Source organism: Acinonyx jubatus, chromosome B3, assembly GCF_027475565.1.
Source record: "Acinonyx jubatus isolate Ajub_Pintada_27869175 chromosome B3, VMU_Ajub_asm_v1.0, whole genome shotgun sequence".
Classification (NCBI taxonomy): domain Eukaryota; kingdom Metazoa; phylum Chordata; class Mammalia; order Carnivora; family Felidae; genus Acinonyx; species Acinonyx jubatus.
Window position 1 is genome coordinate 58,755,784 of NC_069386.1, and position 26,049 is coordinate 58,781,832.

General features: G+C 39.7%; 1 protein-coding gene across 10 annotated transcripts in view; it reads left to right on the forward strand.

The window, feature by feature from the left end:
• Positions 1–26,049, forward strand: part of TP53BP1 (tumor protein p53 binding protein 1) — a 93,381-nt gene that overhangs the window by 57,751 nt on the left and 9,581 nt on the right. For 7 of the 10 annotated variants that reach the window (XR_003423065.2, XR_008299205.1, XR_008299206.1 and 4 more), the window contains 9 exons: positions 2,291–2,410; positions 3,168–3,371; positions 6,559–6,616; positions 7,602–7,694; positions 11,963–12,446; positions 16,124–16,276; positions 22,184–22,455; positions 23,126–23,275; positions 23,568–23,998. Coding sequence is in view for 7 of the 10 variants with exons in the window: in XM_027067088.2 (XP_026922889.2) it covers positions 2,291–2,410; positions 3,168–3,371; positions 6,559–6,616; positions 7,602–7,694; positions 11,963–12,446; positions 16,124–16,276; positions 22,184–22,455; positions 23,126–23,275; positions 23,568–23,998 (1,965 nt within the window). In the remaining 3 variants the exon portion in view is untranslated. Of the gene's footprint in view, positions 1–2,290; positions 2,411–2,977; positions 2,995–3,167; positions 3,372–6,558; positions 6,617–7,601; positions 7,695–11,962; positions 12,447–16,123; positions 16,277–22,183; positions 22,456–23,125; positions 23,276–23,567; positions 23,999–26,049 lie in introns of those variants that run through there. The other 3 variants (XM_027067089.2, XM_027067085.2, XM_027067084.2) reach the window with 3 other exon arrangements.

The following is a 26,049-nucleotide window of genomic DNA, read 5'->3' on the forward strand; positions in this document are numbered from 1 at the left end:
GATGTTTGATATTTTGTGAGATATTTTTTTACTTTTTAGTTTTTGTATCTCTTCTAAGTTCTTCTTTATTAACCTAAAGGACTTGCTTTTTAAGTAATTGCCAGAGAAAAAATCCTTATATACCTGACCCATTTCTCTTTTCTGTTACTATGGTGGAATTCTTTGCCATATAAGATGCGAATCTGATAGTCTTTCTCATACTCTTTACAGTTCCTTTAGCTGAGCATATATACTTTTCACCCTTTATTTCTTTTTTTCTTTTATGTTTATTTATTTTGAGACAGAGAGAGAGACAAGAGTGGGAGCCAGGGAGGGGCAGAGAGAGAGGGAGACCCAGAATCCAAGCTGTCAGCACAGAGCCAGACGCTGGGCTCGAACCCACAAGCCGTGAGATCATGACCTGAGCCCACTGGGCTACCCAGGCGCCCCTCACCCTTTATTTCTAAAGTTTATTTCATTTTCTCTCTTCATCCCTTCAGGTTACTAATTCATTTTCTCTCACATGTAGATGTAAGAGATGTTTTTTGTTGTTTTGTGACTGAAGAAAAAAGTATCAAAGTGCTTCATATGAAAGATAATAAAAGGTAGAAGTGGAGTGGAAAAAGATGAAAAGAGAAAAGTGTGGTATTGTGAGAAATTAACTTGGTTTTCATCCAGTGCCTGACACAGAGCTCCAAAAATCCTTGTAATTTCCTAAGTGCTAGGAATATCTTTTGCTATTCATAACAAACCCTTTCAAACACCTCTGAGTTTATGCTAATGAAGTGATTTAGGGTGGAATCCCTACATAGCCTCTGGACCCAGGCTGTTCTCTGGGAAGACCAAGTGAATAGAGGGTTGAAACTTTCAGCCCTACCCACCCTCCTCCTGGAAGGAAGAGCTGGAGATTAAAGCTCAATGAAATTGCTTGAGCAACAAGATTTAATAAGGTTCTGCCCAAAGTTGTAATGAGCCAGAGCTAGGTATCTCATCCCAGTTGCGCGGGGACTGAAGCTCCTGCTATCAGAACCCTTCTGGACCTTACCCTGTGTACGGCTTCATTTGGCTGTTCATCTGTGTCCTTTATAATAAATTGGTAAGTGTAAGTGAGTCTCTGAGTATTGTGAGCAGCTCTTGTAAGTTAGTCAAACCTGAGGGAGGAGGTTGTGGGATCCTCAAAGTATAGCCATTTGGTGAGAAACACAGATAACAACCTGGCCTTGTGATTGTTATCTGAAGTGGGGGCAGTCTTGTGGGACTGATGCCATCTCCAGGTAGATTTCTGTGTCAAAGGTGAATGATACCAGTCATTTGCTGCTGAGAATCGGATAATTGCTTGGTGGTGTTGGGATACACATTCGGCAAAATGCTTGCGAAGGAGTAGAGCCTGGGTATGCCAGATTATAGGTATTTTGAGCCATCACAGGAAAGTAAGTACAAATTTTCAGATGTTAGGTTTAAGAGGAGCAGTCTAGCAGTTCTTTTTTTTTTTTTCTCCCAAACCTAGTCACTTTATTAAAAGAGATAAACAAGAAATCAGAAAATATGATTTAAAAAAAAAAAATGTTTATTTTTTGAGTGTGTGTGTGTGTGTGTGTGTGTGTGTGTGTGTGTGTATACAGAAGCTGCGGAGTGGCAGAGATTGGGGAAAAGAGAGAATCCCAAGCAGGCTCCGTGCTGTCAGCGCAGAGCCTGACAAAGATCATGACCTATGCCAAAACCAAGAGTTGGACGCTTAACCGACTGAGCCACCCAGGTGCCCCCAGAAAATGTCATTTTGGCAGTTTGCTAATTCTGATTAGTAAAAACTTTGGAACCAAGACCTAGTTAAAAATAAAGGTTTATATCTTGACAAATTGTTATGTTTATATTAATTTATTGATGACTAACCAAAATGGGTGCACTGGGAATGCTCATATATGTGGGATTTACTATTGTGCAGACATTTACGTATGAATATTAGTATTATGGCCTAGAAGGAATGTGGTCAGTTCATGTTCCTTTTGAAGTCATGTTCCTCAGGGCCTCTAAACTTTGGGCTTCCTCCGTTTTGTCTGTTTTCTGATTGTCTGCTTTGTGTCAGACCTATTGTTGGCTGTAACCAGAGCACAGAAAATAATGGGAAATTGGTTGGGAGGCCTGGTGAGGCGGGTTGGGAATGTGGCTGATTTGGGGAACAAGGGAAAAGAATAATTGAAATACTTCTTGCAGTTCTTCTCACTTTTACTTTTATTTTCTTCTTATACTTCTGTTTTGGTTTCTTTTTTATTTATTAATTTTTAATTATTATTATTTTTTTTATTCCCTCCAGAAACTCCGTTTCATTTCACGTTGCCTAAGGAAGGTGATATTATCCCACCATTGACTGGTGCAACTCCACCTCTTATTGGTCACCTGAAACTGGAGCCCAAGAGACACAGTACTCCTATTGGTGAGTGACTAAAATGCAATAATATTTAAAGCAGAATTTCTGAGATACCATTCTTTATGCAAGTGATTCTTTTAGATTTGAGGAGTTGGGCCTGCCTGGTAAGGTTGGTTTTGTCTTAGAGAATAAGCTGTGATGTTTGATTCTATGAATTTGCTCCTAGAAGATACTGAGTGGTAATGAGAAGAAAGAAAGGGTGGGAGGAAGGAAGGAAGAGAATACACAGATTTTATTCTCTTACTTGCAGGGCAATAGAATCTGAGTGCAAAGTAATGATACAGAGCTATTTTTATAAGGAAGGGACAGCAAATAGGGTAGAAGTACTGTGTATTCAGTACCCCGGCTATCAGTCTGCTACTTGACAGGGCAGGGAAACTTAGATCCTCCTTCCCTGAAACAGCCAGCAGTCTTCTGCATTAACCTATTTGTTTTCTCTAGTCAGTGCTGGGAGGTAACAGTCATGCCGTCTGGAGTCTCCTGCTACCTATGCCTGATGCTGGCTGATGTGGGTTGGCTGAGGGCTCATGCAGCATCCTTTGTCCAGATGCAGAAGTGGAACTGAATCCTGTTGCTCCTCTTAAGACCAGGTGTCAATACTAGTGCGTAGTTGTTGATACTGTGACAGGATCTATCCTAGGAAACCCCCCTTCAATCCTGCAGAGCTGTGGAGCCAAACAGGCAAATTGGTGACCTCAAATTGTAGTTTTTCATGTTTGTATTTTAGTGTTTTTCCTTTCTTCCTCCTGCCTCCCTCTTTCAGGTATTAGCAACTATCCAGAAAGCACCATAGTAACCAGTGATGTCATGTCTGAAAGCATGGTGGAGACCAATGATCCCATACTTGGGAATGAAAAAGGAAATCCTGGGGCTGCCCCAGAAGTGGATGATAAATTGTGTCTAAGAATGAAACTGGTCACTCCTGAGACTGAGACGAGTGAAGAGTCTTTGCAGTTTAGTTTGGAAAGTAAGTTTTATTTTATGTCAATCTTGGGTAATTAGTAGCTGCAGATCATATGAGAAGTATTAGTTATCTTTCTCCTAGTTACAATGATTAACACTTTTATAATTGTATTTCTAAAGTCTTAAGTCTCACAGACTTAAGTCTTTGCTTTCAGCTGGGCACTGTCATGTTACTGAAGATGCTTCATTTTATAATCTCTGGTGCTGCTTGTTTCTCTGTATTAAACCTGCATATATGAAGTAATTGGTTTTCATGTTCAGAAACAGTTCAGAGGAGGGTAGAAAATACAGGATTGTGGATTCACACTCTAGGCTTGTATTGACTATTTCTCCATTACTTGCATGTTAATGGTTATGGCTAGAATACAGAGAAGGTACAAACAAGGGAGGTTGCAAAGATCCAGATTTGGAAAGGCCTTTTACATGATGCTGAGACACTGAAGAATTGTAGGCAAGAGAATAATATCATATTAGCTTTTTTAAAAGTATCAGTTGAGTATTAAAAACTTCATGCCTTTGTGCTTTATTCCTTGCCTTGCCTTCCCATTTCCTATTCTCCTGCCTGGAAAATTCAGACTTTGTTTAACCAGGAAGTAAGGTTATTAGTAGTGGAGATGGAGATGAGAGGATCAGTCAGAGAGGTGAATAGTAGAATTGAGAGAACCTTGGGACCGGTTGAATATGGAAGTTAGAGGGACGGGGGAAAAATACAGAATGAATCTACATCTGAATTTAGTTTTCATGATAGCGCTCCATAGTAGATATCCTTATTTCCAGAAACAGAGGTTTTAAAGTTATATGCCTAAGGTCACAATAATTGCTAAGAGATAATGTTAGAGTTTCAGTCAGATCTGTCTGACACAAAAATTTATAATTTTTCCACTAGGTAGTTTGTAAATGCTGTTTAATGGAGTTAGAACAGGAAGAAGTCTTATAAAAGAGATGGGAAAGGAAGCTTACGGGGAGGAGAATTACAAGAAGATAATGTCAGATGCAAAAGTGAATATCTAATAAGGTATATCTGAAAATGTACATTGGATTTGGCCATTCGGATCCATTTGGTGACTCTAGCAAGAACTGTTCCAGTGTGGTGCTTTGGGTGGGAGCTATACTGAAGTTAATTGAGGAGTGATGGGAAGAAGAGGCAGCAAACATATTCTACTTTTGAGAAGTTTATATGAGAAAGGAAAAAATACGCTACGTTAGAGAGATTTAGGATTGGAGATTTTTTTCATTTTTATGCCTAAGCATAGAGAGGCCTAAGCATTTTATAGGCTGAGAGAAAGTCTCCAAAAGAGAGATGGGTTAAAAATGAGGGAATAGGGGAAACAGTTAATGGATCAAAACCCTGAGGGAGTTGGGAGAGGAAGCTTTGAAAAGACTATAGCAGAATGGGTGGACTTGAATAAGAAGGGCCTCTCATTCTCTGGAGACCAAAGAAATTGTAGCTAATATGCTTTGAGTACTTATGATATTCCAGGCATTTTACAAGTATAGCTCATTGAATCTCACAACAAACCTATGAAGTAAGTCCTGTTACTATCCTCATTTTATAGGTGAAGAAACTGAGGCACAGGAAGATTGAGTGCTTTTCCTAGAGTCAAACAGCTAGTAAATGGGGTAGCCTGAATTTAAAGTGGTTTTTTTGTTTAATATTTTTTAATGTTTATCTTTGAGAGAGAGAGAGAGAATGGGAGCATGAGTGGGGGAGAGGCAGTGAGGGAGACATCAAATCTGAAGCAGGCCCCAGGCTCTGAGCTGTCAGCACAGAGCCCGACGCAGGACTCGAACCCATGAACTGCGAGATCATGTATGACCTGAGCCAAGGTCAGACACTTAACTGACTGAGCCACCCAGGCACCCCAACTAAGAACCCAGGGGCGCACCTGGCTGGCTCAGTTGGAAGACCATGCGACTCTTGATCTGAGGGTTGTGCGTTTGAGCCCCATGTTGGGTGTAGAGATTACTGAAAAAAATAAACTTAAAAAAAGTAGTTTCAAGAACCAGCAGTCTGGGTCTGAATTATAGTGCTCTTCTACTTTTTCCGTGCTTATTAATTTGAATAATAGAACCTCAGTAGAAATTAAAGTATTACATGTTTCCATTTTTATTCTCTCTGAAATCAAGTGGGGCTTATCAAGAGAGTATATGGTAGCCTTGAATCTTTAGATTTGAAGTTAAAATTGGGAAGACCTTAAGTGGAGCTAACATAATGGACGGTATTACTACCTTTCCTGATAGTAGGAGTACACTATCTGGCAGTCACTGGACTCAGAGTTTTACTCATTTCATCTTCACAACAAACCTGTGAGGTTGGTTCTGGTTTATCTCTATCTTATAGATGAGGAAAGTGACTCAGAAGATGGGGTTTACTCCAAGATGGACTACTAATGCTGGAGCCAGGGCCTGTTTCATAGCCAGGGCTCTAACCACTAAACTTCTGCCCCCTTGATGGACTGTTAAGAAGATTATGTTGGGTCATGAATATTTTAGAAATGTTTAAAAATATGTGTTATTTTCTCTAAGGCTGGAATAAATTTCTAAAGGAACACATTTTAATCCCTTGGCATTAGTGACACTGCTTTGAGAATATGGGATTCTTTTCAGTGTCGCTCTTAATTCTTTGCTACAGATTCTTTCTTGAAAATAAGTTTTGTTTTTCAAATATTTGTCCCAAAGGCACTTTGGGAAGAACTTGAGTACCTTCTGTGTATGGGTTCTCTTAAAACTGTGCACTGTTTAAAAGAAACAAAAACAACCAAACTGCACACTATTGAAAATTTGTATCAATTGAAAACATTTTCTTGTATAATTTATTTTACTAAAGTTTTTTTCTTTATTAAAGTTTCGTATTTTCTTACTATGTAAATTTTTTACATCCTGTATGAGAAGAGAGATGAATTGGTTGAGGAGAAGTTTTAATTTTCATTTTTACATGCCAGTGTTGAGTAATTCATTATATTTCTGGACAAACTGATTAGTCTTCTGTAGGAAATTTGAAAGAAAATTGGTGCAAGTGAGGAAAAACTTGTACTGTTTAAGTGTAAGTCTTTTTATGTTCACTTATTATTCTTACTCCTTTTTGTTACTTGTTGCAGTTATTAGAGCAGGTTTTCAGAGGAGGTGTTTAGGTGTGATACTAACTGAATTGTTTCTTTCTCTTTTCTCCTTTTGCTTTTGTTTTTATTCAGAGCCTGCAATTGGTGAAAGAAAAAATGGATCTACTGCAGTTGCTGAGGCTGTTGCCAGGTAACCTGAGCTGGTTGCTATTTAGAGGAGTTTAATATACAAAGCCACTCTGTTAATAAGAGGAAGATGATTTATCAATAAAGGAAAAATCTTAAAATGAAACTCAGCATAAAGGATTTAGCCATGTATTGAATCTAACAGTAGGCTGTCTTATTAATACTTTCAGCTTTTGCTATACTTAGAACTAAGATATTTAAAGGTGTTTCCCTTTCTCTCTTTTGTTCATGTGAGTATACCCTTTTCTTTGTTTCTTTTGAGGAGGCTGAGATTATTGCTGCTGTTGGTAAGGCAATAAAGGGTTTAAAGAAAAACAGCCTTAGACCTTGTTCCTTCAAGGGTTCCTGACTCCGCCGCAACCTCAGGCCATTTTCTCTTCTGCCTGCCAAATTAACTGTTGTGTTGAACTGTTATTTTTGCTTTGTCATGAATGCTGTAATGCTTTGGGGATGTGTTTGACCCCATCCTGAGGCTTTAGTGGTAAGCTTTGCCATCTGGTGGCTGTGAGAGTAGAATTGTTTCATTGGTTCATGGCATGAGTCATCCAGTGTGAACGTACTAGCAGCAGTTGGTGAAGTATAGGTGAGGATTCTTAAATCAGGCTTGGCAGGTACAGTAAATAGGTATAGCAGGCTAGGTGCAAGAGCACAAGGTATTAAGGATTATGGCCAACTGAATGTGTGTCCTGTTTGAACACGTGCCCCTGTTCAGCTCCAGCCCGTTATTACCATGCAAGAAAGAAAACTTAGTTTTGTCAGATGCTGTTGGTTATAGTTCTCTGTCCATCTTATTTCCTGTGAATCTTCTTTAAGAGCTTTTTTATTGTGCTAATTGGAAACAAGTATGAAGAATGGCATTTTGACATAAGGTGTGGGGTTTGGGACGCAGAGCAAGGATTTTATTCCTTCTGTGCCTAAAAAAGATAATCTCCAGAGGTACTTTTCCTTTCGAAACTAACACAGTATGTTGCTTTAACTTGTTATCTTAGTCCCCAGAAGACCATGTCTTTGTTTAGCTGTGTCTGTGAAGCACAACAAGATCCTGAGGCTCGAAATCGGGATCCTCCCTCTGCACCCATCAAGTGAGCATTATTTTCATAGCCTCTTTTGAGCTGTATTTATTTGCAAAATGGTTGGTTCCAAAATCTAGAATGTATTGCTACCATTTTGTGAACTTCAGCTTACATTTTTACCTGATGGACTGTGATATATTCTAGACAGATTTATAAGTGAGATGTCAAGAGAAGTTTTATTTAATATTTTATAAAGTTTTTTGTCTTGATCTTCTTGTTCTGTCAATTTGAAATGATTCAGTCTTCATAAATTTATGAACCTATATCATTCTATATTTTTAAGATTATTTTGTCTTAGTTTTAGAAATGTTTATTTTTAACAAGACTTTTTATTTTTCTTCAGTTTCCCATAGGGCAAAACTGAGATGTTCAACACTCCAAATTTAAAGTTTGTCATACTTGATAGAATTAAGATTTGGAATTATGGAATTATGGATGGAATTATGATTTCTTTACTCCATAATCTTTTAGAACAGCTCTAAAACAAAAAAGAAAAATGTAATAAAATTGAGTTACAAAGTATTTTTTCTCAATTAAAAAAATTTTTTTGACATGTATTTATTTTTGAGAGACAGAGCATGAGCGGGGGAGGGGCAGAGAGAGAGGGAGACACAGAATCTGAAGCAGGCTCCAGGCTCTGAGCTGTCAGCACAGAGCTTGATGCAGGGATCGAACCCACGAACTGTGAGGTCATGACCTGAGTTGATGTCGGATGCTTAACCGACTGAGCCACCCGGGCACCTCTTTTTCTTTATTTAAATAATGAGAGTATCTTATTTGATATGTACAATTCTTGTATTTAGTATAGGAAAATAAGTAATGGCAATGGAAATAAACTTGTATTTTCATTATGACGTTTAGTGATTTTTGTAGTTAGAGAATGTGGTAATATTTTGTCAGCAGGTATATTCCTAGTAGTGTTATTTGCAGCATAATTTTTATAGTCTTTATTAACATAAATATTGAAAAGAAACATATCAGTGCTTTTAGTGGCATTCTGATTATTAAATGTGAGCTTGTTGGTATTCTTGAGAATCAAATAGCCCAGGTCATATCCTTTATTGTATCAAGAAGCTTATTAGGTGAAACGCTACTTTGTGTGATTCAAAAAGTGATACAGTAATGGCCTCGCAATTACTAAATTTACTGAGGCATTCTACTGCCTTCCCATTTTACTAGAATATCTTAGGCCAAAGTGCTGGTGATTTTGTTTAATCTTAGTAGAACACAGGCCTGAGAATCCAGCTGGATTTGATTTCAGTTGCTCCACAGACAGACCTACACTCAGAATATAAAGGTTAGAAGTTTGTTAAGTATGGAGATTTATTCTTCCCTTTTTCACTTTGGGTTAATTTTATTTGGACTTTTCCTGCTAAAATTTGCTTTCTTAGCATCAGTTTCCAAATCTGGCATATAGTGACCAAGGTAGGGTTGTGTAGCTGGAACAAATGAATAAAGAGAGGTGTGGCCCTTCTTAGAGTTGACTGGATTTCTCTTGTTTTCTAAAGCTCTTTTCTAGTGCTAAAGATTCCTTCTTTATTGTTTATTGGGACATTAACATACATCTTTACAGTAGGTATTTCTTAGTTTTATTTATGTTTGAGGATTTATAAACTTGGTAAGAGTGGAGCAACACTTTCCTGCAGTATGTGTTGCAATTAAGGCTTTGTCTTTTACCTGCTGTTCTGTATATATGTATGAAAATATATGAATGTGGGGGGAAATTACTGTGATTTTAATGTCACTCATTTGACTGAGGCTAACATGAGAATGATAAATACCAAAATCATAGGATATTCATACCTACTATTTGATAGGAATCTGCTGAATATTGCTAGTGTTGAAATGAGACTTCTTTGGTCTTTAGAGAGAAGAGAGTTCTGATTAACTCTTTGGGGAAAAAAAGCAACTTAATACTTGTCAATTAAGATTAAAAAAAGTGTTGGGGCACCTGGGTGTCTCAGTCAGTTAAGTATCCAACTTAAGCTCAGGTCACTATATCACAGCCAGTGACTTGGAGCCCCCCATCGGGCTCTGTGCTGACAGCTCAGAGCCTAGAGCCTGCTTCAGATTCTGTCTTGCCCCCACCGCACCCCCTCGCCCCTCCTCCACTCTCTCTCGCCTTCAAAAATAAATAAACATTTTTTTAAAAAGTCCAAAATAAAACAAAACTTTGCTTTGGAAGTGAAATTCTATTCAGAGGTTCTACCCTAAATAAACAGCTTCTGTAAAATGTGGTAGGCTTGTTTAAGGGTGGGAAACAATGGTAATTGAATTCTTCAAATGGCTAATCCTGTTCTTGTAGCTTTTGACTAACTTTCATTGCTCAGCTGTTAATGTGTTAGCTGTCTAAAAGAGTCACACATGAGTATTAAGTTCGTAGAAAACATGAAGTGAGTCTTAATTGCTTTGTTTTACACAACTAGTATTGATTGAACATCTGCTGTGTACCTAGCCCTGAGTGGAGTAATTTTTATATATGGTTACTTACAACCTCATCACAGTAAGTGTTACTCTTGGTGGTCTTATTCTTGCCTTATCTTTATTGTATTCTATATCCTTATTCACTTGAGGTTCCTGACAGGACTCAAGCTATGACTACCAAATTTTTACCAGGCTCTCTTTGGCTAGAACTCTATTCTAAATCTCTCTTTAATCTCCTGTTCTGGTAAACTGATGTAAATAAGATAGAAATCTCAGAAACTTCTCCTTTTGTCTTTCTACTCAAGATCCGGGGTAGAGCATTTCTTAAAGAGCTCTTCATGTTTCCTTTTTTCGGCCTACCCATGTCAGCTCAGTTCTTAAGGGGTGAGAGCTTCTCCCAGATTGGAGACAGCTTTCTCTGTCTCAGTGGTAACTAGTCTTTCTCTGGGCAAAGAATACAGCAATATATGACATGGTTTCTAGATCCTTGGTCATCCTGAATGTTATCTTCTGTGGGTTTATGCCTTATAAAATAGGATACTCCAAACTGAAACAGATCCAGTTGTGGTCTTACTGTGGTCAGTTCAGAATGGATTCCTTTTATCTTTATTCTGGCTACTATGCATTTAATGGAGCCTAAAATGTGTTAGTTTCTTGTTTGTAGTGCACTGATTCATCGAATTCGTAATTTACCAAAAAGTTAAAAGTTTATACGCATTTTCTACATGAATTTGCTACTTATACAATTAGTTTACTTAATCTGAGAGTAGATTTTTGCAGCTACTCAATGTAGGGAATATCAATAAATGTCCAGAGTACATTTATTAAGCACTTACTGTATATTAAGCCCTGTTAGATGTTTTAAGTAGAGATGAACAAATAAGACACGATTTTTTTTTAAGTTTATTTAGAGAGAGTTGGGGAGGCAGCGAGAGAGAGGGAGATAGAGATTCTTCAGTCTGTCAGTGGAGAGCCTGATGCAGGGCTCGAACTCACAAACCACAAGATCATGGCCTGAGCTGAAATCGAGAGTCGGATGCTCAGCTGACTGATCCACCCAGGTGCTCCTAAGACATGAATTTCAAGTTTCTATGTATGTTACCTGCTCACTTGGAGTTAATCTGGGCCTTTTTGTTCTGGTTAAAGACATTTAAGAAAGCCCCTAGGCTCCTCAGGACTTCATAGTATCTGTTTTATAGGAGACATTAATCAGATGGTTGTGGGATAAATAAATAAATCCCTGGTGTAGCCAAATGAAAAGAAGTAGGCTATATCTTGAGAACTTTCTTAGAGGAATCAAGTCATTCAGAATTGTTAGTTGTAAGATATGCCAGTTTATCTGGCAAAGCTCGAACCTCACCTATAACTCTATCCTGTATAGATGAAGTTTCTTTTTCTAAAATTTTTGCTTGTTGTTCGTGGGTGGAGGTGAAGAAAAGAATCTAAAATGCTAGCAGTCATTTAAGGAATGTTAGAACCAATAAAAACCAAATGAGACATGTTGACCTAATTGATCTCTTATGAAGTAGATCCCTAAACAGCCTTCATTGACTATGACTTCAGTAATGACTTTAAATTTTTTTGTTTACCTTATTTTCCTGTGTCAAGTTTCAGAGTTCATAGCTAGTGATGGGAATAAATTTTATGACTATTGTATCATCATGGTGATAGAGTCCTATGTACCATTATTTTCTCAAGAGTGAAATTACGTTGAGAAAGGTGATATGCTGGGTCGCCTTATTTTCTCCCTTTCCCACATTTTTCATATTGTCAAATTATGGTTCCCTTGCTAGTACACACACAAACTCACACTTGTTTACTTGACATGGTTTCTTTATATGGTTGATTTTCAGAGGGAACTCGCTCAGTTTTCCAAGTACTCAAGATGAAGAAGGAAAGGAAAGATTGGAAGGTGACCAAAGGACCAGGCAGAGTCAACAGCCCATGCAGCCCAGTTGTCCTGTCAAAGACCCTCCATCTCCTGCCTCTCGGCAGGTGGCTACACAGGGGTCATCCAGTCCTCAAGGGGAAGCATTGAAGACAGATGTGCTAGAAGGCCAGAAAGAAGGACGAAATACCAATCAGGAAAAACCTAGTAATGCCTTGATTGAAAGGCCCAGCCAAAATAACGTAGGAATCCAGACCATAGAGCATTCTCTGTGGGTCCCAGAAACTGTTTCAGCAGCAACTCAGACTGTAAAGAATGTGTGTGAACAGGGGACCAGTACGGTGGACCAGAACTGTGGAAAACAAGATGCCATGGTTCAGACTGACAGGGGGAGTGGTGAGAAACCAGTCAGTGCTCCTGGGGATGATACAGAGTCGCTCCATAGCCAGGTGAGAGAACGTCTAGGGTATCTCAGGGGCCCTGTTTTGACTTTATGGATTCCCAGAGAATTTAAGTTGTGATACTTCTACCTAATGATAATTTTTGTGCAGACCAGTCATCAAAAACAATTTTTCCAAGATAGATAGGGTTGTGAAACTTATGGGTAGCTATATCCAATAGATAGTCTCTTATGGAAAATGAAATAGTGCTAGAGTTTATCAAGTAGGTCTTTACTGGATGAAAAAGCCAAAAAATATAGACTGGGCCCTGATATATTCTTCTACATTTAATCTTTTCCTTCTGCTGTCAGTTTGCATCCTCCCTTAAAAGCATTGGAGCTAATTGCTTCTCTCCCAAGTCTATTTCACCAAAGTTCCCAGGAACTAAAGGAGTAGGAAGCAGAGGAGAAGAGATAGAAGAAACATGAAGGATAGTGTAGCACAGTATTGGAAACCAAGAACAGTAAGAGAAATAGAGGAAGGGGGTGTCCTCAGGCGGTGAGGACTGCACAGGCTGCAGCTAGACATAACGGGAGGAAAAGGATCAGGGGTGGTGGAAGTGAGGCTGGAGGAGCAACAGGTTCTTGGGAATAGAGTAAGGGAGTAGGTAGTAGTAGCAATCGAGTTAAGAGGTGGTGGTAGAATTGTACGTGTTAAGAAATAAGAGGAAGTTCAATTTCGTCAGGTGGCAGTGGGTTCCATGGTAGGGAAAATTTGGAAATTACTAATAGCGGTTAAACTGCCTTTTCAGTTGCTGTGGTAGATCGTCTTCACTTGGAATCTGCCCAGGAAAGCTTCATTAGTGATGTGCGTCTCATTCTAATTTTCCAACTTGTTTGTTTTATAAAAATAAAATAATATAGTTCCTCTTTATTGAACACCTACAGTGTATCAGCATTGTGCTCAAGACAACCCATGAGGTTGGTATTATTATTCCCATTTCACAGGTAAAGAAATCAAGCTGAAGAGAGGTTAAGTAACTTGCCCAAGATTTTGCCATCAGTAGGTGGCAGAACTGGAATTTGAACTCAGCATATCTGACTTCAGAATCGGTATTCTTTTCATTATGCTATGTTGCTTTTCTATTTGATAATCATGGCCTGTGTAGTCTTGTTCTGTTTATCCATGCCTCTCCAGGAACTCCAGAAATTCTGTTTATGTTATTAGTCTTTTTGATAACATGGTCTCTGAGACCTGAGACTTTATCAGTTTGTACAGATTGAAAATAGAATAGCCTTTTGAATATAGGGGTTATAGTAGATCAGACCCTATTTTGCACTTGTTTTTACCCTTAAAGTGTTGGCATTCTGCTATAAATAACTTCTCTGCCTTTATAAAAAGAATTAAACTTGATCCTAAAGATAGCAATCTCGTTGAAGCCACTAGATTATATTTTCCTTACTTAACATTTTTCCTCTGTAAAGTAGGGAAATAATCCCTGCTCCTATCTCATGTTGATGAAAGCAGGAACCAGTGAGCCAGAGCAGTTAGGCCTAGGCTTTGGAGTCAGACCACTTTATCTGGAATATGCGAGGATTAAATTAGATGAAGTTCTCCACACTGGATCTGGCACATAGTAAACGTTCAATATATATTGGCTGCTGCTGCTGCTACCTACTGATTATTATTATTTTAAATACTGCTGTTACCACCAACAAAGCCACTGCTGATACTGTACTACTATTGTGTCATATGGAGTGAAATAACTTTTTAAAGAGCTAGTTGCTCCTGTTAAGAAAGGTGCTAGAAAAATCTAGGTAAATAGGCACAGTTTGACTTGGGAAAGATGAAAAGTTCTGGAGGTGGATATGGTGATGTTTGCACAACAATGTGAAGGTACTTAATGTTACAAACTGTCTACTTAAAAATGGTTAAAATGGTAAATTTCATGTTACGTGTATTATACTACAATGAAAAAACAGAGATGGGGTGGGTGCGGTAACAGAAAATATAGATTGGTGTGCTGTCTTTTGAAGAATGGTTGGAAAATGAGGAATGCTTTCTGGAGGTTTTCCAGGTGTCAGTGCTTTTGTATCCCCTGCATTCTGGGTAGGACTGAGGCCAGTGGGGAGAAAAGCATAGGCAGCCTACCTTTGACGTTGCTTAAAGTTTGACTTCTTTATCCAGTGGGCCTGGAGCTAGGCTTTTAATGAAGGAAAGTATGGTTTTGTTTTCATTTTCTTATCTTCCTTTTATGATGACAAGATCTTCCAGTTATTTATCTTTACAGAGACCTCTTTTCAGAAGACTATTTGAAGAGAGAGTAAGCATAGATTTCTTTTTATCTGCCCCCTTTTCCTTCTTTCCTTTCTTATTCTATCAGTCATATTTAAGTGTCTGTCTTGAAATGATCATTTGTCTGGCTGTTGTAGTGGAAAAATACAGGAAGACTTCTTGAGAAGAAGCCTGAATACAAGGAGTGCTTTATGTATCCCTGAAACCTTTTAGACATCTTTGATCCCAGGCCTGCCTGTCTGTGTGTGAGGGCAGGAGGTCCAGCTGTCATGGTTCTGATGCAGGGGCACCCTGATGATTGAGATGTGACAGACCAGTGCTCTGGCCATTCATTAGCCAGAATTATATATATAGAAGTATTTTAAGGAATTAGTGGATCTAAGTTTCCGTGCTTTTTATTTATATTTATTCACATAATTTACATTTCCATTTTAGTGGATATTTTACCCCCAAGATGGAGTTGGAGTGGGAATTATTCAGGTAAATTATTGAAAGCTTTAGGTAAATTACTATCACTACCACATTGGTCAGTGAAAACCCAGGATCATCATCATTGCAGTAATATATATAGTTCTTTTCAAAGACTTGAATACCTTGACAATGCTGAAAGAAAAAATCAGTCTGCTATGGGGAAATAAGGTGGGAGAAAAAAAGTGTGCATTTTCTCCTCAGAACTACCGGTGGGGTTGAGGGGAGGGCGTGGATGCTGTTAAATGTGGTATATGTGTTATGAGAAAACATGTGGATAGCAGTTGTCATATAAACAAAAATGCAGGGCTTATTTAAGCTATTTATTTAAGCTATTAAATTAATCCTTTATGATACAAGTAAATACAGAATCCTTTTACTGGGCACTAGCTTGGCTCTTAAGTTACAATCTGTTATTTGGAAGAGATTAAATATTCCATATTTAATCCTGAGAAAAATCTGTGTATCTTGTTCTAGGCATAAAGAAACTATAGTTCTGATTTACTAAAGCAGGAAAAACAGACACTGCACTGAGATTAACAGATACTCTTGTTTTTATATAAAGTTTTAAAAATATGCCTGCCTTCCTTTTTTTAAAGAGATGTTGCAAGTGTAAGTTTATATACTGATTGAAAAGTCAGCCTCAAAATCAGAAGGATCATAATGTAAATGTACTTTTGTGGGGGGGAGGTCAGAGTTTCACTTAAATATCCTAGATATAAGTGCTAGATGTTACAATTTTGATTGAGACAGAAATAGGTCATTTTAAGTGATAACTGATACAAACTCTTCCTAGCCTCTGGCTATATAGCTGTTCCATCCCTGTTCTTATCTATAGGTGAATAAAAAAATAAAGCAACTGGAAAATTCCATCACACTAGATTCATGGAACCTCTGAACACTGCCTATCATGAAGCAGTTGATTTTTGATTCTGCCACTTTGCAGTGATACCTATGCTTGTGTTCTATTTTTTCTGCCACAGGGAGAGGAAGAGTTTGATATGCCTCAGCCTCCACATGGCCATGTCTTGCATCGCCACATGAGGACAATCCGTGAGGTTCGCACACTTGTCACCCGTGTCATCACAGATGTGTATTATGTGGATGGAACAGAAGTAGAAAGAAAAGTAACTGAGGTAATAATGCATACTTAGGTCTATGTGGCAAATTTCTTTCAGTAGAAAAAATTCCCTGGCTCTCCACTTCCACCCCTTCCCGCCTTTCTTGTGCAACTAGCTTCTTTGTTTTCCTTCATCTTGTGAGAAAGATTTAAGAATCTGGTAAGAGAGGAGAGTCTTGAATTCTGTTTTTCCCAACCACGAGTTTACTGTTTAACCTCTGGCCACTTATTTAACCAGTCCCATCATGGTTTCTGTTTCATAAAGAACAGATTGATAAATCTCTGTTATGTTATAACTACATTTTATCTATTATTTTTAATTCTTGGAAACTAAAGAGGTTTAGAACTCTTTGCTTTGCTCCATGTTTTCTCACTTGTTGTCACGTTTGCTCATTGTGTCCTTTCTTGGTCTCCATCCATGTGTGGTTATAGACCTGTTTGTAGGAAATGCACCTTTATGTCTTAGTAGGATTCATTATGGACTCATTCCCAGTGTTGGAAAATATCAGCATTTATTCACTGTTAGATTGGACGGCATCATATGCTGACTGTTTACATCTCAATACTGGCTGAAATCAGATTTTCAAGAATTAAAGATGTGGCACTATCTTGGTACATATGTTAATTTCTGGGAACCCATTTTATTAATTGATGAGAGGCACAGGTACTTCCTTCCTTCCTTAGGCCTTGTTGCCATACTTAGGCACATCTTAAAAAATTTGCCAGATAGCCATACGGGAAGTTGAGACCAGGGAGAATTAAACTCTGATATATATATAGTCTTATTAAATGGAACACATTATTGCAGTTGTTCACTAATGGGCCATTGTGGCCCTCATGTCAGAAAGCATTTGACTTTAGTTTGAGAAATGTTCTTGTGTATTTTATTGTACACCAAAATCCCAGATGTTAATTCATCTTCAATTTATATGTTTGTGGAATTTTTTCAATATTGCTACTATTTTAGAAAAATTAGGAGATTAGCAGCTTTAGAAAAACAGTTTGATTTCATGAACAGTTTTTGTAACTCTTGTAGTTTAAAATGTTATACATGTTACTATATTATTTGATGTGGTGCTCTCAAAAGTATATTTCTGGAAACAGGCCTTTTAGCTACTCTGAGGGGGGGAAAAGTTCCATGGTAATAAGTTTGAGAAATACCAAATGCTGTAAAACTTCCCTTCCCCCATGGAAATTCACAGTGCCTATTATGTTAAAGGCTCTAAGAAGTCCTTTATTAAAGATGTCTATTTTATTGTTTAACATAGAAGTTACCAAACTTGACAACTGAAATTTTTTATTACTTATTTATTTTTTTACATTTATTTATTTTTGAGAGACTGAGAGAGACAGAGGACAAGTGGGGGAGGGGCAGAGAGAGGATGAGACATAGAATCTGAAGCAGGCTCCAGGCTCTGAGCTGTCAGCACAGAGCCTGACACGGGGCTCGAACTCACAAACTGAGATCATGACCTGAGCCAAAGTCAGATGCTTAACTGACTTAGCCACCCAGGCACCGCATCAACTGAACATTTTTTAAGATAATACTTATTATACCCCCTTGGAATATAGTTTGGGAAATATTACCATAATTAAATACATTAATAATAGCAACTAATATTTCTGTAGTACTAACTATATGTAAGGCACTACTGTACGGACTTTAGTGATGGAACTTATTCAATCCTCACAACTAAGCTGTGGGTTAGATACTGTTATCACATTTTCCACATGAAGGAACTGAGGATTAAGTTAAGTTAAAATAACTTGCATAAGGTTACATAGCTAATAAACAGAGGAACTAGAACTAATTCCAGGCAGTCTAGATCCAGAGCCTGCATTCCTAACCACTACATTATGCTGCTTCTCAAGAGTGAAGTGATGTGTGCAAGAAGGAAGATGCATATGGTAGTTCACATGAGGATGAAACTCCTCTGAAGGGAATTTTGCTAGTTTGTCTGGATGAGGTCCAAAAAGCATTTGAGTTGGACCCTGAAGGTTTTAGATGTTGGGAGATAAGGGGAAAAGGCATTCCATACAGAAAGTTTGGTGAGTAAAGGCACAGAGACAGAAAGTAAAGAGCACACAGGTATGAAACGTTTAGTTTAGTTTTTAGTCTTTTGACCTGAGAAGACTCTAGGAACACCTTCCCTCATAGCTTGTATTCTTTGCTTATTATCTTTTAGAAGTTTTATTAATTTATTTACCTGCAACTTTTTTTTTTTTTTTTTTACTATGTTCCTAGCACTGTGGCAGGCCCTGGAACTAAGAAGATAAAAAGACACTGTCCCTGTTTTCTAGGAGCTTATATAGACATGCAGCAAATCCAGAACTTGTTGGTTGCTGTTGTAGAGGGTGGCAAGATGTGTTAGAAAGAGGAGACTGAGCCTACCAGCTTACCTGAAGGTGGCTAAAAGACCTCACAGAATGTATCTCCCAGAGTGTGGCAGATAACGTTGAGGCATGGGGAAGAAGGACATCATAGGCAGAATGAAAAGTTATGTAGACAACGTGGCATGCTTAATGAATATTTAGAAGCTCAATATGACACAAACAGTAGGGTAGCAAATGGTAGGAAAGGATGCTGTAGAGTTTGGTAAAGGCCCAAAGTATGAGGGCTTTGTATACCACAGAAAAGAATTTAGATTTTTATCTTTGGTGTGATAGATGCCTTTAAAGAATTTTGGAGAAAAGAGTGACATGCTCAGATTTGCATGTTGGGAAGTTCGGATTGGCAGCAGTTTAACAGTGGACTGGTGTGGGTTGAGGCATAGTTCAGACAAGAGGTAATGAGTGTTGCATTAGGACAGTGGCAGTAGGGGTTGAGAGGAGAGACAGATGCATTAAGTACATAGAAGGTGAAATTGATAGACTGGTGAATTCCTAAATGTGGGGATACAGGGAGAGGGAGGAATTTAACATGGTACGTGGGCTTTTTCCTGTGCAGTGAGATAGAGAGTGGTACCATATGCTGAGACAGAGAATGTAAATAGGATACTGATTTGAGAGAGATTATTCAGTAAATACTTACTGAGGGTCTCTTGTGGCATGCACTGTGCTGGATTTGGAGGATATACCCAGGAAAGAAGATGGTTACAATTTCTGTCTTAATACGGTCTCTGTAGTCTAGTGTATAAGACACACAGGAAGATAAGTAAGCAAATACATTAAAAAGATGATAACAGGCCACCTTCGAGCCTGGATCTGTCATCACAATAGTGATGGCTTTGACTGTAGGACAGTTGCAAAGGCAGTTGTAGCTGGCTACTGTTCCTGGGGCATATTCTCCAACAGAGACACAGCCTGGAATCCCAGCCTTTTAGGCTGGCCATGCCCCTACACATTTGCTATATTCAAGTGAAGGGATTGACTTCAGTTCTGGGCTCACAACACCTCCTTTAGTCAAAGGATCTCAGTAGATAGACTTGAATCTGGCTAGAGCAGGCAAGTTGGTGATAGGAGACAGAGATTTGAGAAAGTCATGTTTTTCACTGATACTTTTTGGAGGTGGTACTCTTTCTGGTAATGACCCTGAGGATAGATGGCTGAAGCAGAGAAAATGGTTAATGGTGGTAATTATATCAGGAACTTGAGAGTTGCTGGATGGGTCATCTGATGGATGTAAGCCACAGAGAATAGTGACAGAAATAGGGACGGGGAGAAAAGGGAGGCTGTGAGCCAGAGGTTAAGGTTTTCATCCATGAGAGTGAGTGGGTGGGAGGATGTTGGTGAGTAACGGAGGGGGAAAGCAAAGTTTAACAAAATGGCAAATAGTGGTTTAGTAGGAGCGAGAGGTGGGAGATAGAAATGGTCTGTTGATGGCAATAGGGAGCAAAGTTGCCTCTTACTTCCCAAGTCTTTTTTTTTTAATTTAATTTATTCCATTTATTTTAGAGAAAGAGCCCGTGAGTGGGGGAGAGGGGCAGAATGGGGGAGAGGGAGAGAATCTTAAGCAGACTCCACACTCAATGTGGAGTGAGGCACAATCCCACGACCCTGGAATTGTGACCTGAGCTGAAATAAGAGTCGGGCGCTAAATCAATTGAGCCACGCAGGCATCTCATATCTCCAAACTCTTGAATTGAGGTTTGGTGGAGAAAAAAAACAGTCTCTGATAGAGCTATAGGGATTGTGAGATGCACCGGTCATATCCAGGATTTATTCGTTGAAGGCAAGGAAATGGAGAGAGGATGACACTGCGTTTTGGTTGGGTTAAATTTCAGTGTCCTTAGTATATCCAAAGGGAAGGGTTTTTTAGTTATTTGTGAGTTTGGAGCCGAGTCATTCTTATATTGTTGGTAGATAGGTAGGGATGAGTCTGGTGAGATTGTCCAGGGAAAGCACGGAAGAGTAAGAAAAGGAAGAACAGAGTCCTGCACAATACTGTGTCTAAGGGAACAGATGAAGAAAGAGGAACCTGAAAACAAGCACATATCGAAGTAGCCCTTAAAGAGGTGGAATGAAAAAAAAAAAAAAAAGAGGTGGAATGAAAGTAAAAGTGACTTTGTAGATTCCAAAGGAGGAGATATTTTCAAGAAGGGAGTGGTTAAAATTAATCATTTAGGGGATACCTGGGTGACTCAGTTAATTGTCCGACTTCGGCTTTGGTCACAATCTGTTGGTTCATGGGTTTGAGCCCCATGTTAGGTTCTGTGCTGACAGTTTAGAGCCTGGAGCCTGCTTCGGATTCTGTGTCTCCCTCTCTCTCTGCCCCTCCCCTGCTCATACTCCGTCTCTCTCTCTCATAAACAAACATTTAAAAAATAATAATCATTTAATTATCTTACAGCATTATTTGAGTGTGTGTGCATTGCATACTGTCTGCCCAGAGAAGCTATAAACTCTGAGGGTAGGGTCTTACACTTCTCCATATCTTCTCTGATGATATGCATGGTGATGCATGAATAGTCTAGAACAGGAAAGCAAGTGTGCTGTAATTTCTCAATCCTGTGTCCAGAGAGGACATTGTTGATTGGCCCCAGAACCTTTTCCCATAAGCCTGGGAATTAGCTTCCAAAGGCTGTTTAAAACTGAGCTCCACGATCTCGCGGTCCGTGAGTTCGAGCCCCGCGTCGGGCTCTGGGCTGATGGCTCAGAGCCTGGAGCCTGTTTCCGATTCTGTGTCTCCCTCTCTCTCTGCCCCTCCCCCGTTCATGCTCTGTCTCTCTCTGTCCCAAAAATAAATAAACGTTGAAAAAAAAAAAAAATTTAGAACTGAGCTCCAGTTAACCACTTACCAATCCATCAAAGTGAGCATGGGAGATAAAGTCAGTTTGATATTCCTGTCTTCGATAGATACTGCAACCTTGTACATTTTGATTATTACCTTTCTGTTTTTCATTTTTATAAACAATAGTATTTTTAGCCTATTTTTGCCTATAATTTTCTATTTCCTGTATCATTTATTGAAAAGTAATGTAAAATAACCTGATTTCAAAAAACATGTCATGCTACCCACTGCTGATGAAATACCCAGAATGGCTCCTAACCATTTTTTTTCCTTATCTAACCTTCCTTCCTCCTTACCTCTCTTCTCCCAGACAGAAAATGTCTGGGTTACAATTCTTGCTGTCTTCTCAGTAGGCAAAGGTTGTGAACTTGTTCAGTAAAAAGATAACCTAGCTCATAATAGAGATCTCTTTGTTTCCAATCCAGTGCAACCTTTATTTGTATTTTATTGGGATATAATATATTCCCTGTAGAATGCTCAGGTCTTAAATGTTCAGTGGTTCTCAACAATTAATTGTGTGTAACCACTGCTCACAGTAAGATCCAGAACATTTCCATTAATCCAGAAAGTCTCCTCCTGATGCTCACCTTTCTGAATTGAAATTTCTTACCATCTCTAGGATTTTTTAGCCACCACATTAGCATGATGTTGTTGTGGCTTCTTTTAGCTTTTGTATCCATTTCTTCCTTGCAGGAGACTGAAGAGCCAATTGTAGAGTGTCAGGAATGTGAAACCGAAGTTTCCCCTTCACAGACGGGGGGCTCCTCAGGTGACCTGGGGGATATCAGCTCCTTCTCCTCCAAGGCATCCAGCTTACACCGCACGTCAAGTGGGACGAGTCTCTCAGCCATGCACAGCAGTGGCAGCTCAGGGAGAGGAGCCGGACCACTCAAAGGGAAAACCAGCGGGACAGAACCCGCAGATTTTGCCTTGCCCAGCTCCCGAGGAGGCCCAGGAAAACTGAGGTGCAGACAGGGTCTCCAGAGAGAGAGCTACAGCAGGGGCAGGGTTGCTGACATTTTAATATCACAGGAAAAGGGGAGTAATGGGAAATCCCCCCCCCCCCCCCCATCCTCCAACTAGGAAAATTCAAATATTCTTCCTCCCCTTTTGTTCCTCTCCTGTTTGGGTTTGCATGGGAGAAAGGGTGGAGCCCTTTGAGAGCTAGACTCCTAAGAAAATGTAGAAAAACAGGTGAGGGGACTTTGAGAATGCTGGCACATGCTGCCACCCCCATTTTCTGTAGCCTGTAGTGTTTTGACTGGGAGTGCAAAAAGTTTAGGGTAGTAACCTCAACCTGATACATCCCTAGCTTTTTGTTATCCTCTGCAGGTGTCTAGAGCCTGTAGTAGAAGAGAAGGCAGGGAAGAAATGGGTGTGCTATTTTTGAGGGCAACAGTAGGAAGCTTTGTCAGGAGGGAATAGACTTCCATAGAGGAGGATGTCCTTTACTCGTTATCCTACACTCCTACTCCCTGGCTGATATTTTGGTGGTGGGTGTGCAGGCCAGCTTCCTGCTGTGTTGGAGGTCTAATACATGTTGGCCTGGCATGTGGTTTAAGGGCCACGGGGAGACTTTGTGGAGAAAGGATCCAGTAGCAGGTGCTGTCAGACTAACCTGTCTTCATTCTCTAGTCCTAGAAAAGGGGTCAGTCAGACAGGGGCGCCAGTGTGTGAGGAGGATGGTGATGCAGGCCTTGGCATCAGACAGGGAGGGAAGGCTCCAGTCACGCCTCGTGGGCGCGGGCGAAGGGGCCGCCCGCCTTCTCGGACCACTGGAACCAGGTACCCGGGTAGTGTGAGATACACTTAGTCTATGACTTATGCAGAAAAAAAGGGAGTAGAGAGAAGAGAGGGGAGTAGAGAGTATGTGGGGTGTCAGGAGGGACATGAGGGGTCCACATTGACTTGGGAGCGGGCAGGGATCAGAGAGGCCACCGAGAAACCAGGCTTAGGCCTGTGATGGGGTCCTCCAAGAATGGGCTGAGGAAGACCCATGGACAAAGGAGTGGGAAAATTGGCAGTTAGAAACTTTTCTTATTTTAACTGCCTTCTCCTATCTCTTATCTTTGTTTAGAGAAACAGCTGTTCCTGGCCCCTTGGGCATAGAGGACATATCACCCAGCATGTCACCAGATGATAAATCCTTCACTCGTATTGTGCCCCGAGTGCCGGACTCCACCAGGCGAGCAGACACGGGTGCCGGTGCTTTGCGTCGAAGTGACTCTCCAGAGATTCCTTTCCAGGCTGCTACTGGCCATTCTGATGGCTTAGATGCCTCCTCTCCAGGAAATAGCTTTGTGGGACTCCGTGTTGTAGCCAAGTGGTCGTCCAATGGCTATTTTTACTCTGGGAAAATCACTCGTGATGTCGGAGCTGGGAAGTATAAATTGCTCTTTGATGATGGGTACGAGTGTGATGTGTTGGGCAAAGACATTCTGCTGTGTGACCCCATCCCACTGGATACGGAAGTGACAGCCCTCTCGGAGGATGAGTATTTCAGTGCAGGTAATAAAGGGAGTGGTGTCTGTAAGAGATTTAGTGTGCCTGAGCCAGTCCTCTCTCCAGTCAGTAATTACCAAGGGCATTCTCTCCAGCCCAACTACTCTTCTTCAGGGGTCTCCAAAGCTACAAATTCCATTCCTACTATGTGAGGTACTCTCACACTGGCTTTTTGTTTTCATTTGTTGCTTATTTTTGAATTAACTTAAAAGAATTTTTTTTTTTTTAATATTTATTTTTGAGAGAGAGAGAGAGACAAAGTATAAGTCGGGGAGGGGCAGAGAGAGGGAGACACAGAATTGAAGTAGGCTCCAGGCTCTGAGCTGTCAGCACAGAGCCCGATGCGGGGCTCGAACTCACGAACCAAACCGTGAGATTGTGACCTAAGCCAAAGTCAGACGCTTAACTGACTGAGCCACCCAGGTACCCCTGAACTTCCTTTGGAATAATATATTTACAGAAAATGTACAGACTGCTGTGTAAAGTACAAAATACTGTGATAATGTGAGAAGTTCTCAACTACCCCTCAGCCAGCTTCCACTCTTGTTAACATCTTATGATAGCATGGTACATTTCTCAAAACTAAGAAACCAACCTTGATTCCTTACTAACTAACTAAATTCCAGGCTTTATTTGCATTTTATCAGGTTTTATATATCCTTTTTCTATTCCAGGATCCAATCCATTAGTCTTCATGTGTCCTTTGATCTGTGACAGTTTCTGAATCTTTTCTTGTTTTTCATGGCCTTGACAGTTTTAAGGAGTGTATGGTCAGATATTTGTCCCTCAGTTCTGGTCCGTCTCACCTTTTGTTTTATATTGGAGTTATAGGTTTTGAAAAGAATGCTATGGAGGTAAAGTGCCCTTTTCATTATGTCATGGAGGATTGAGGCCTATGACATCCACAGGACATCACTAGTCACGTTAACCTTTATCACTTACTTAAAGTATTTGCCCGATTTCTCCACTGTAAAGTTAGTGTTTTTCCCTTTCGATTTATCTGCTTTTTCACCACTGACTTAAACTTAGTACCTGCCTTGCTAGGAATCTAGTAGGTGAGTGTAGCAGATATATTGAGATATTTTTGCTTAGGAAGACGTCGTTAGTACTATATTTTTATGTCTGCACAGCAACCATTTACTGTCTGGTTTGAAAAAAATAAAAATTTTTAAGTAGCCAGTTCCTCTGATAATGAGATATTTGTATTATGACTGTTGCATGTGCCAGTTCTTTGAATATATTCCCTTTTTTTGAGCTAATTTGGAGATAAATGTGTTGAGTTTGTCATTTGAAAACATCCTGTCTGGAGATTTTTTGGAACATAAATTGGGATATAATGGGCAAAAATGCCTCTGGTGAAGTCTCCTCAGACTTGCTTGTGATTTGGACTCCTGAGTAGTTTTTTGCCCCTTTATTTCATTGTTAATCTTTACCTTCTAGTCCTGGGTAACACTTAGCTTTAGGTGGCATCATTTAGTAGCATGTGGATGTAGGTCTTTTATGACCTTTGGCTTACATAGTTTGTATCAAATATATCCATTGTATCAAATGTATCCATTAGGTTTAAAGCCTGTCTTGGAGGTCCTCTTAAGACCAAGAGACAGTTCTGTATCCAGTGTGAATTATGGCATCAAGGGGTGGGGTGTCTCTTGTGTCTCATTTATTAAGGCTGTCTACTAACATCATCACTAGACTGCTTCGAGTTGTAGTAGCTCTGCATCATTGTGAAGTATATTCTTGGCCTTGGGCTTCATTGTACTCTTGAAAGGGGTCTTTGTGACTTAGTTTGCTGGTAGAGATTGAAGCCAGACGATGAAGCAGCAAGGGGAAGGGGAGTGATTCTGTGGCATAAATAGAGAACCAAGGCCTGCTTTAATGTCTGTATTTCTTTCCTTGGTGGCATATGCTCTGGGTTTCTTTTAGCCCTTCATTCAAGCACAGACCAGTGGGAGAGAACAAACGGACTCTACTTTTATAAGAATGAAGAGGTGTTCATGAAAATGCCTTGTTTTTATGTTATATACATTGTGTGTGTGTGTGTGTGTGTGTGTGTGTGT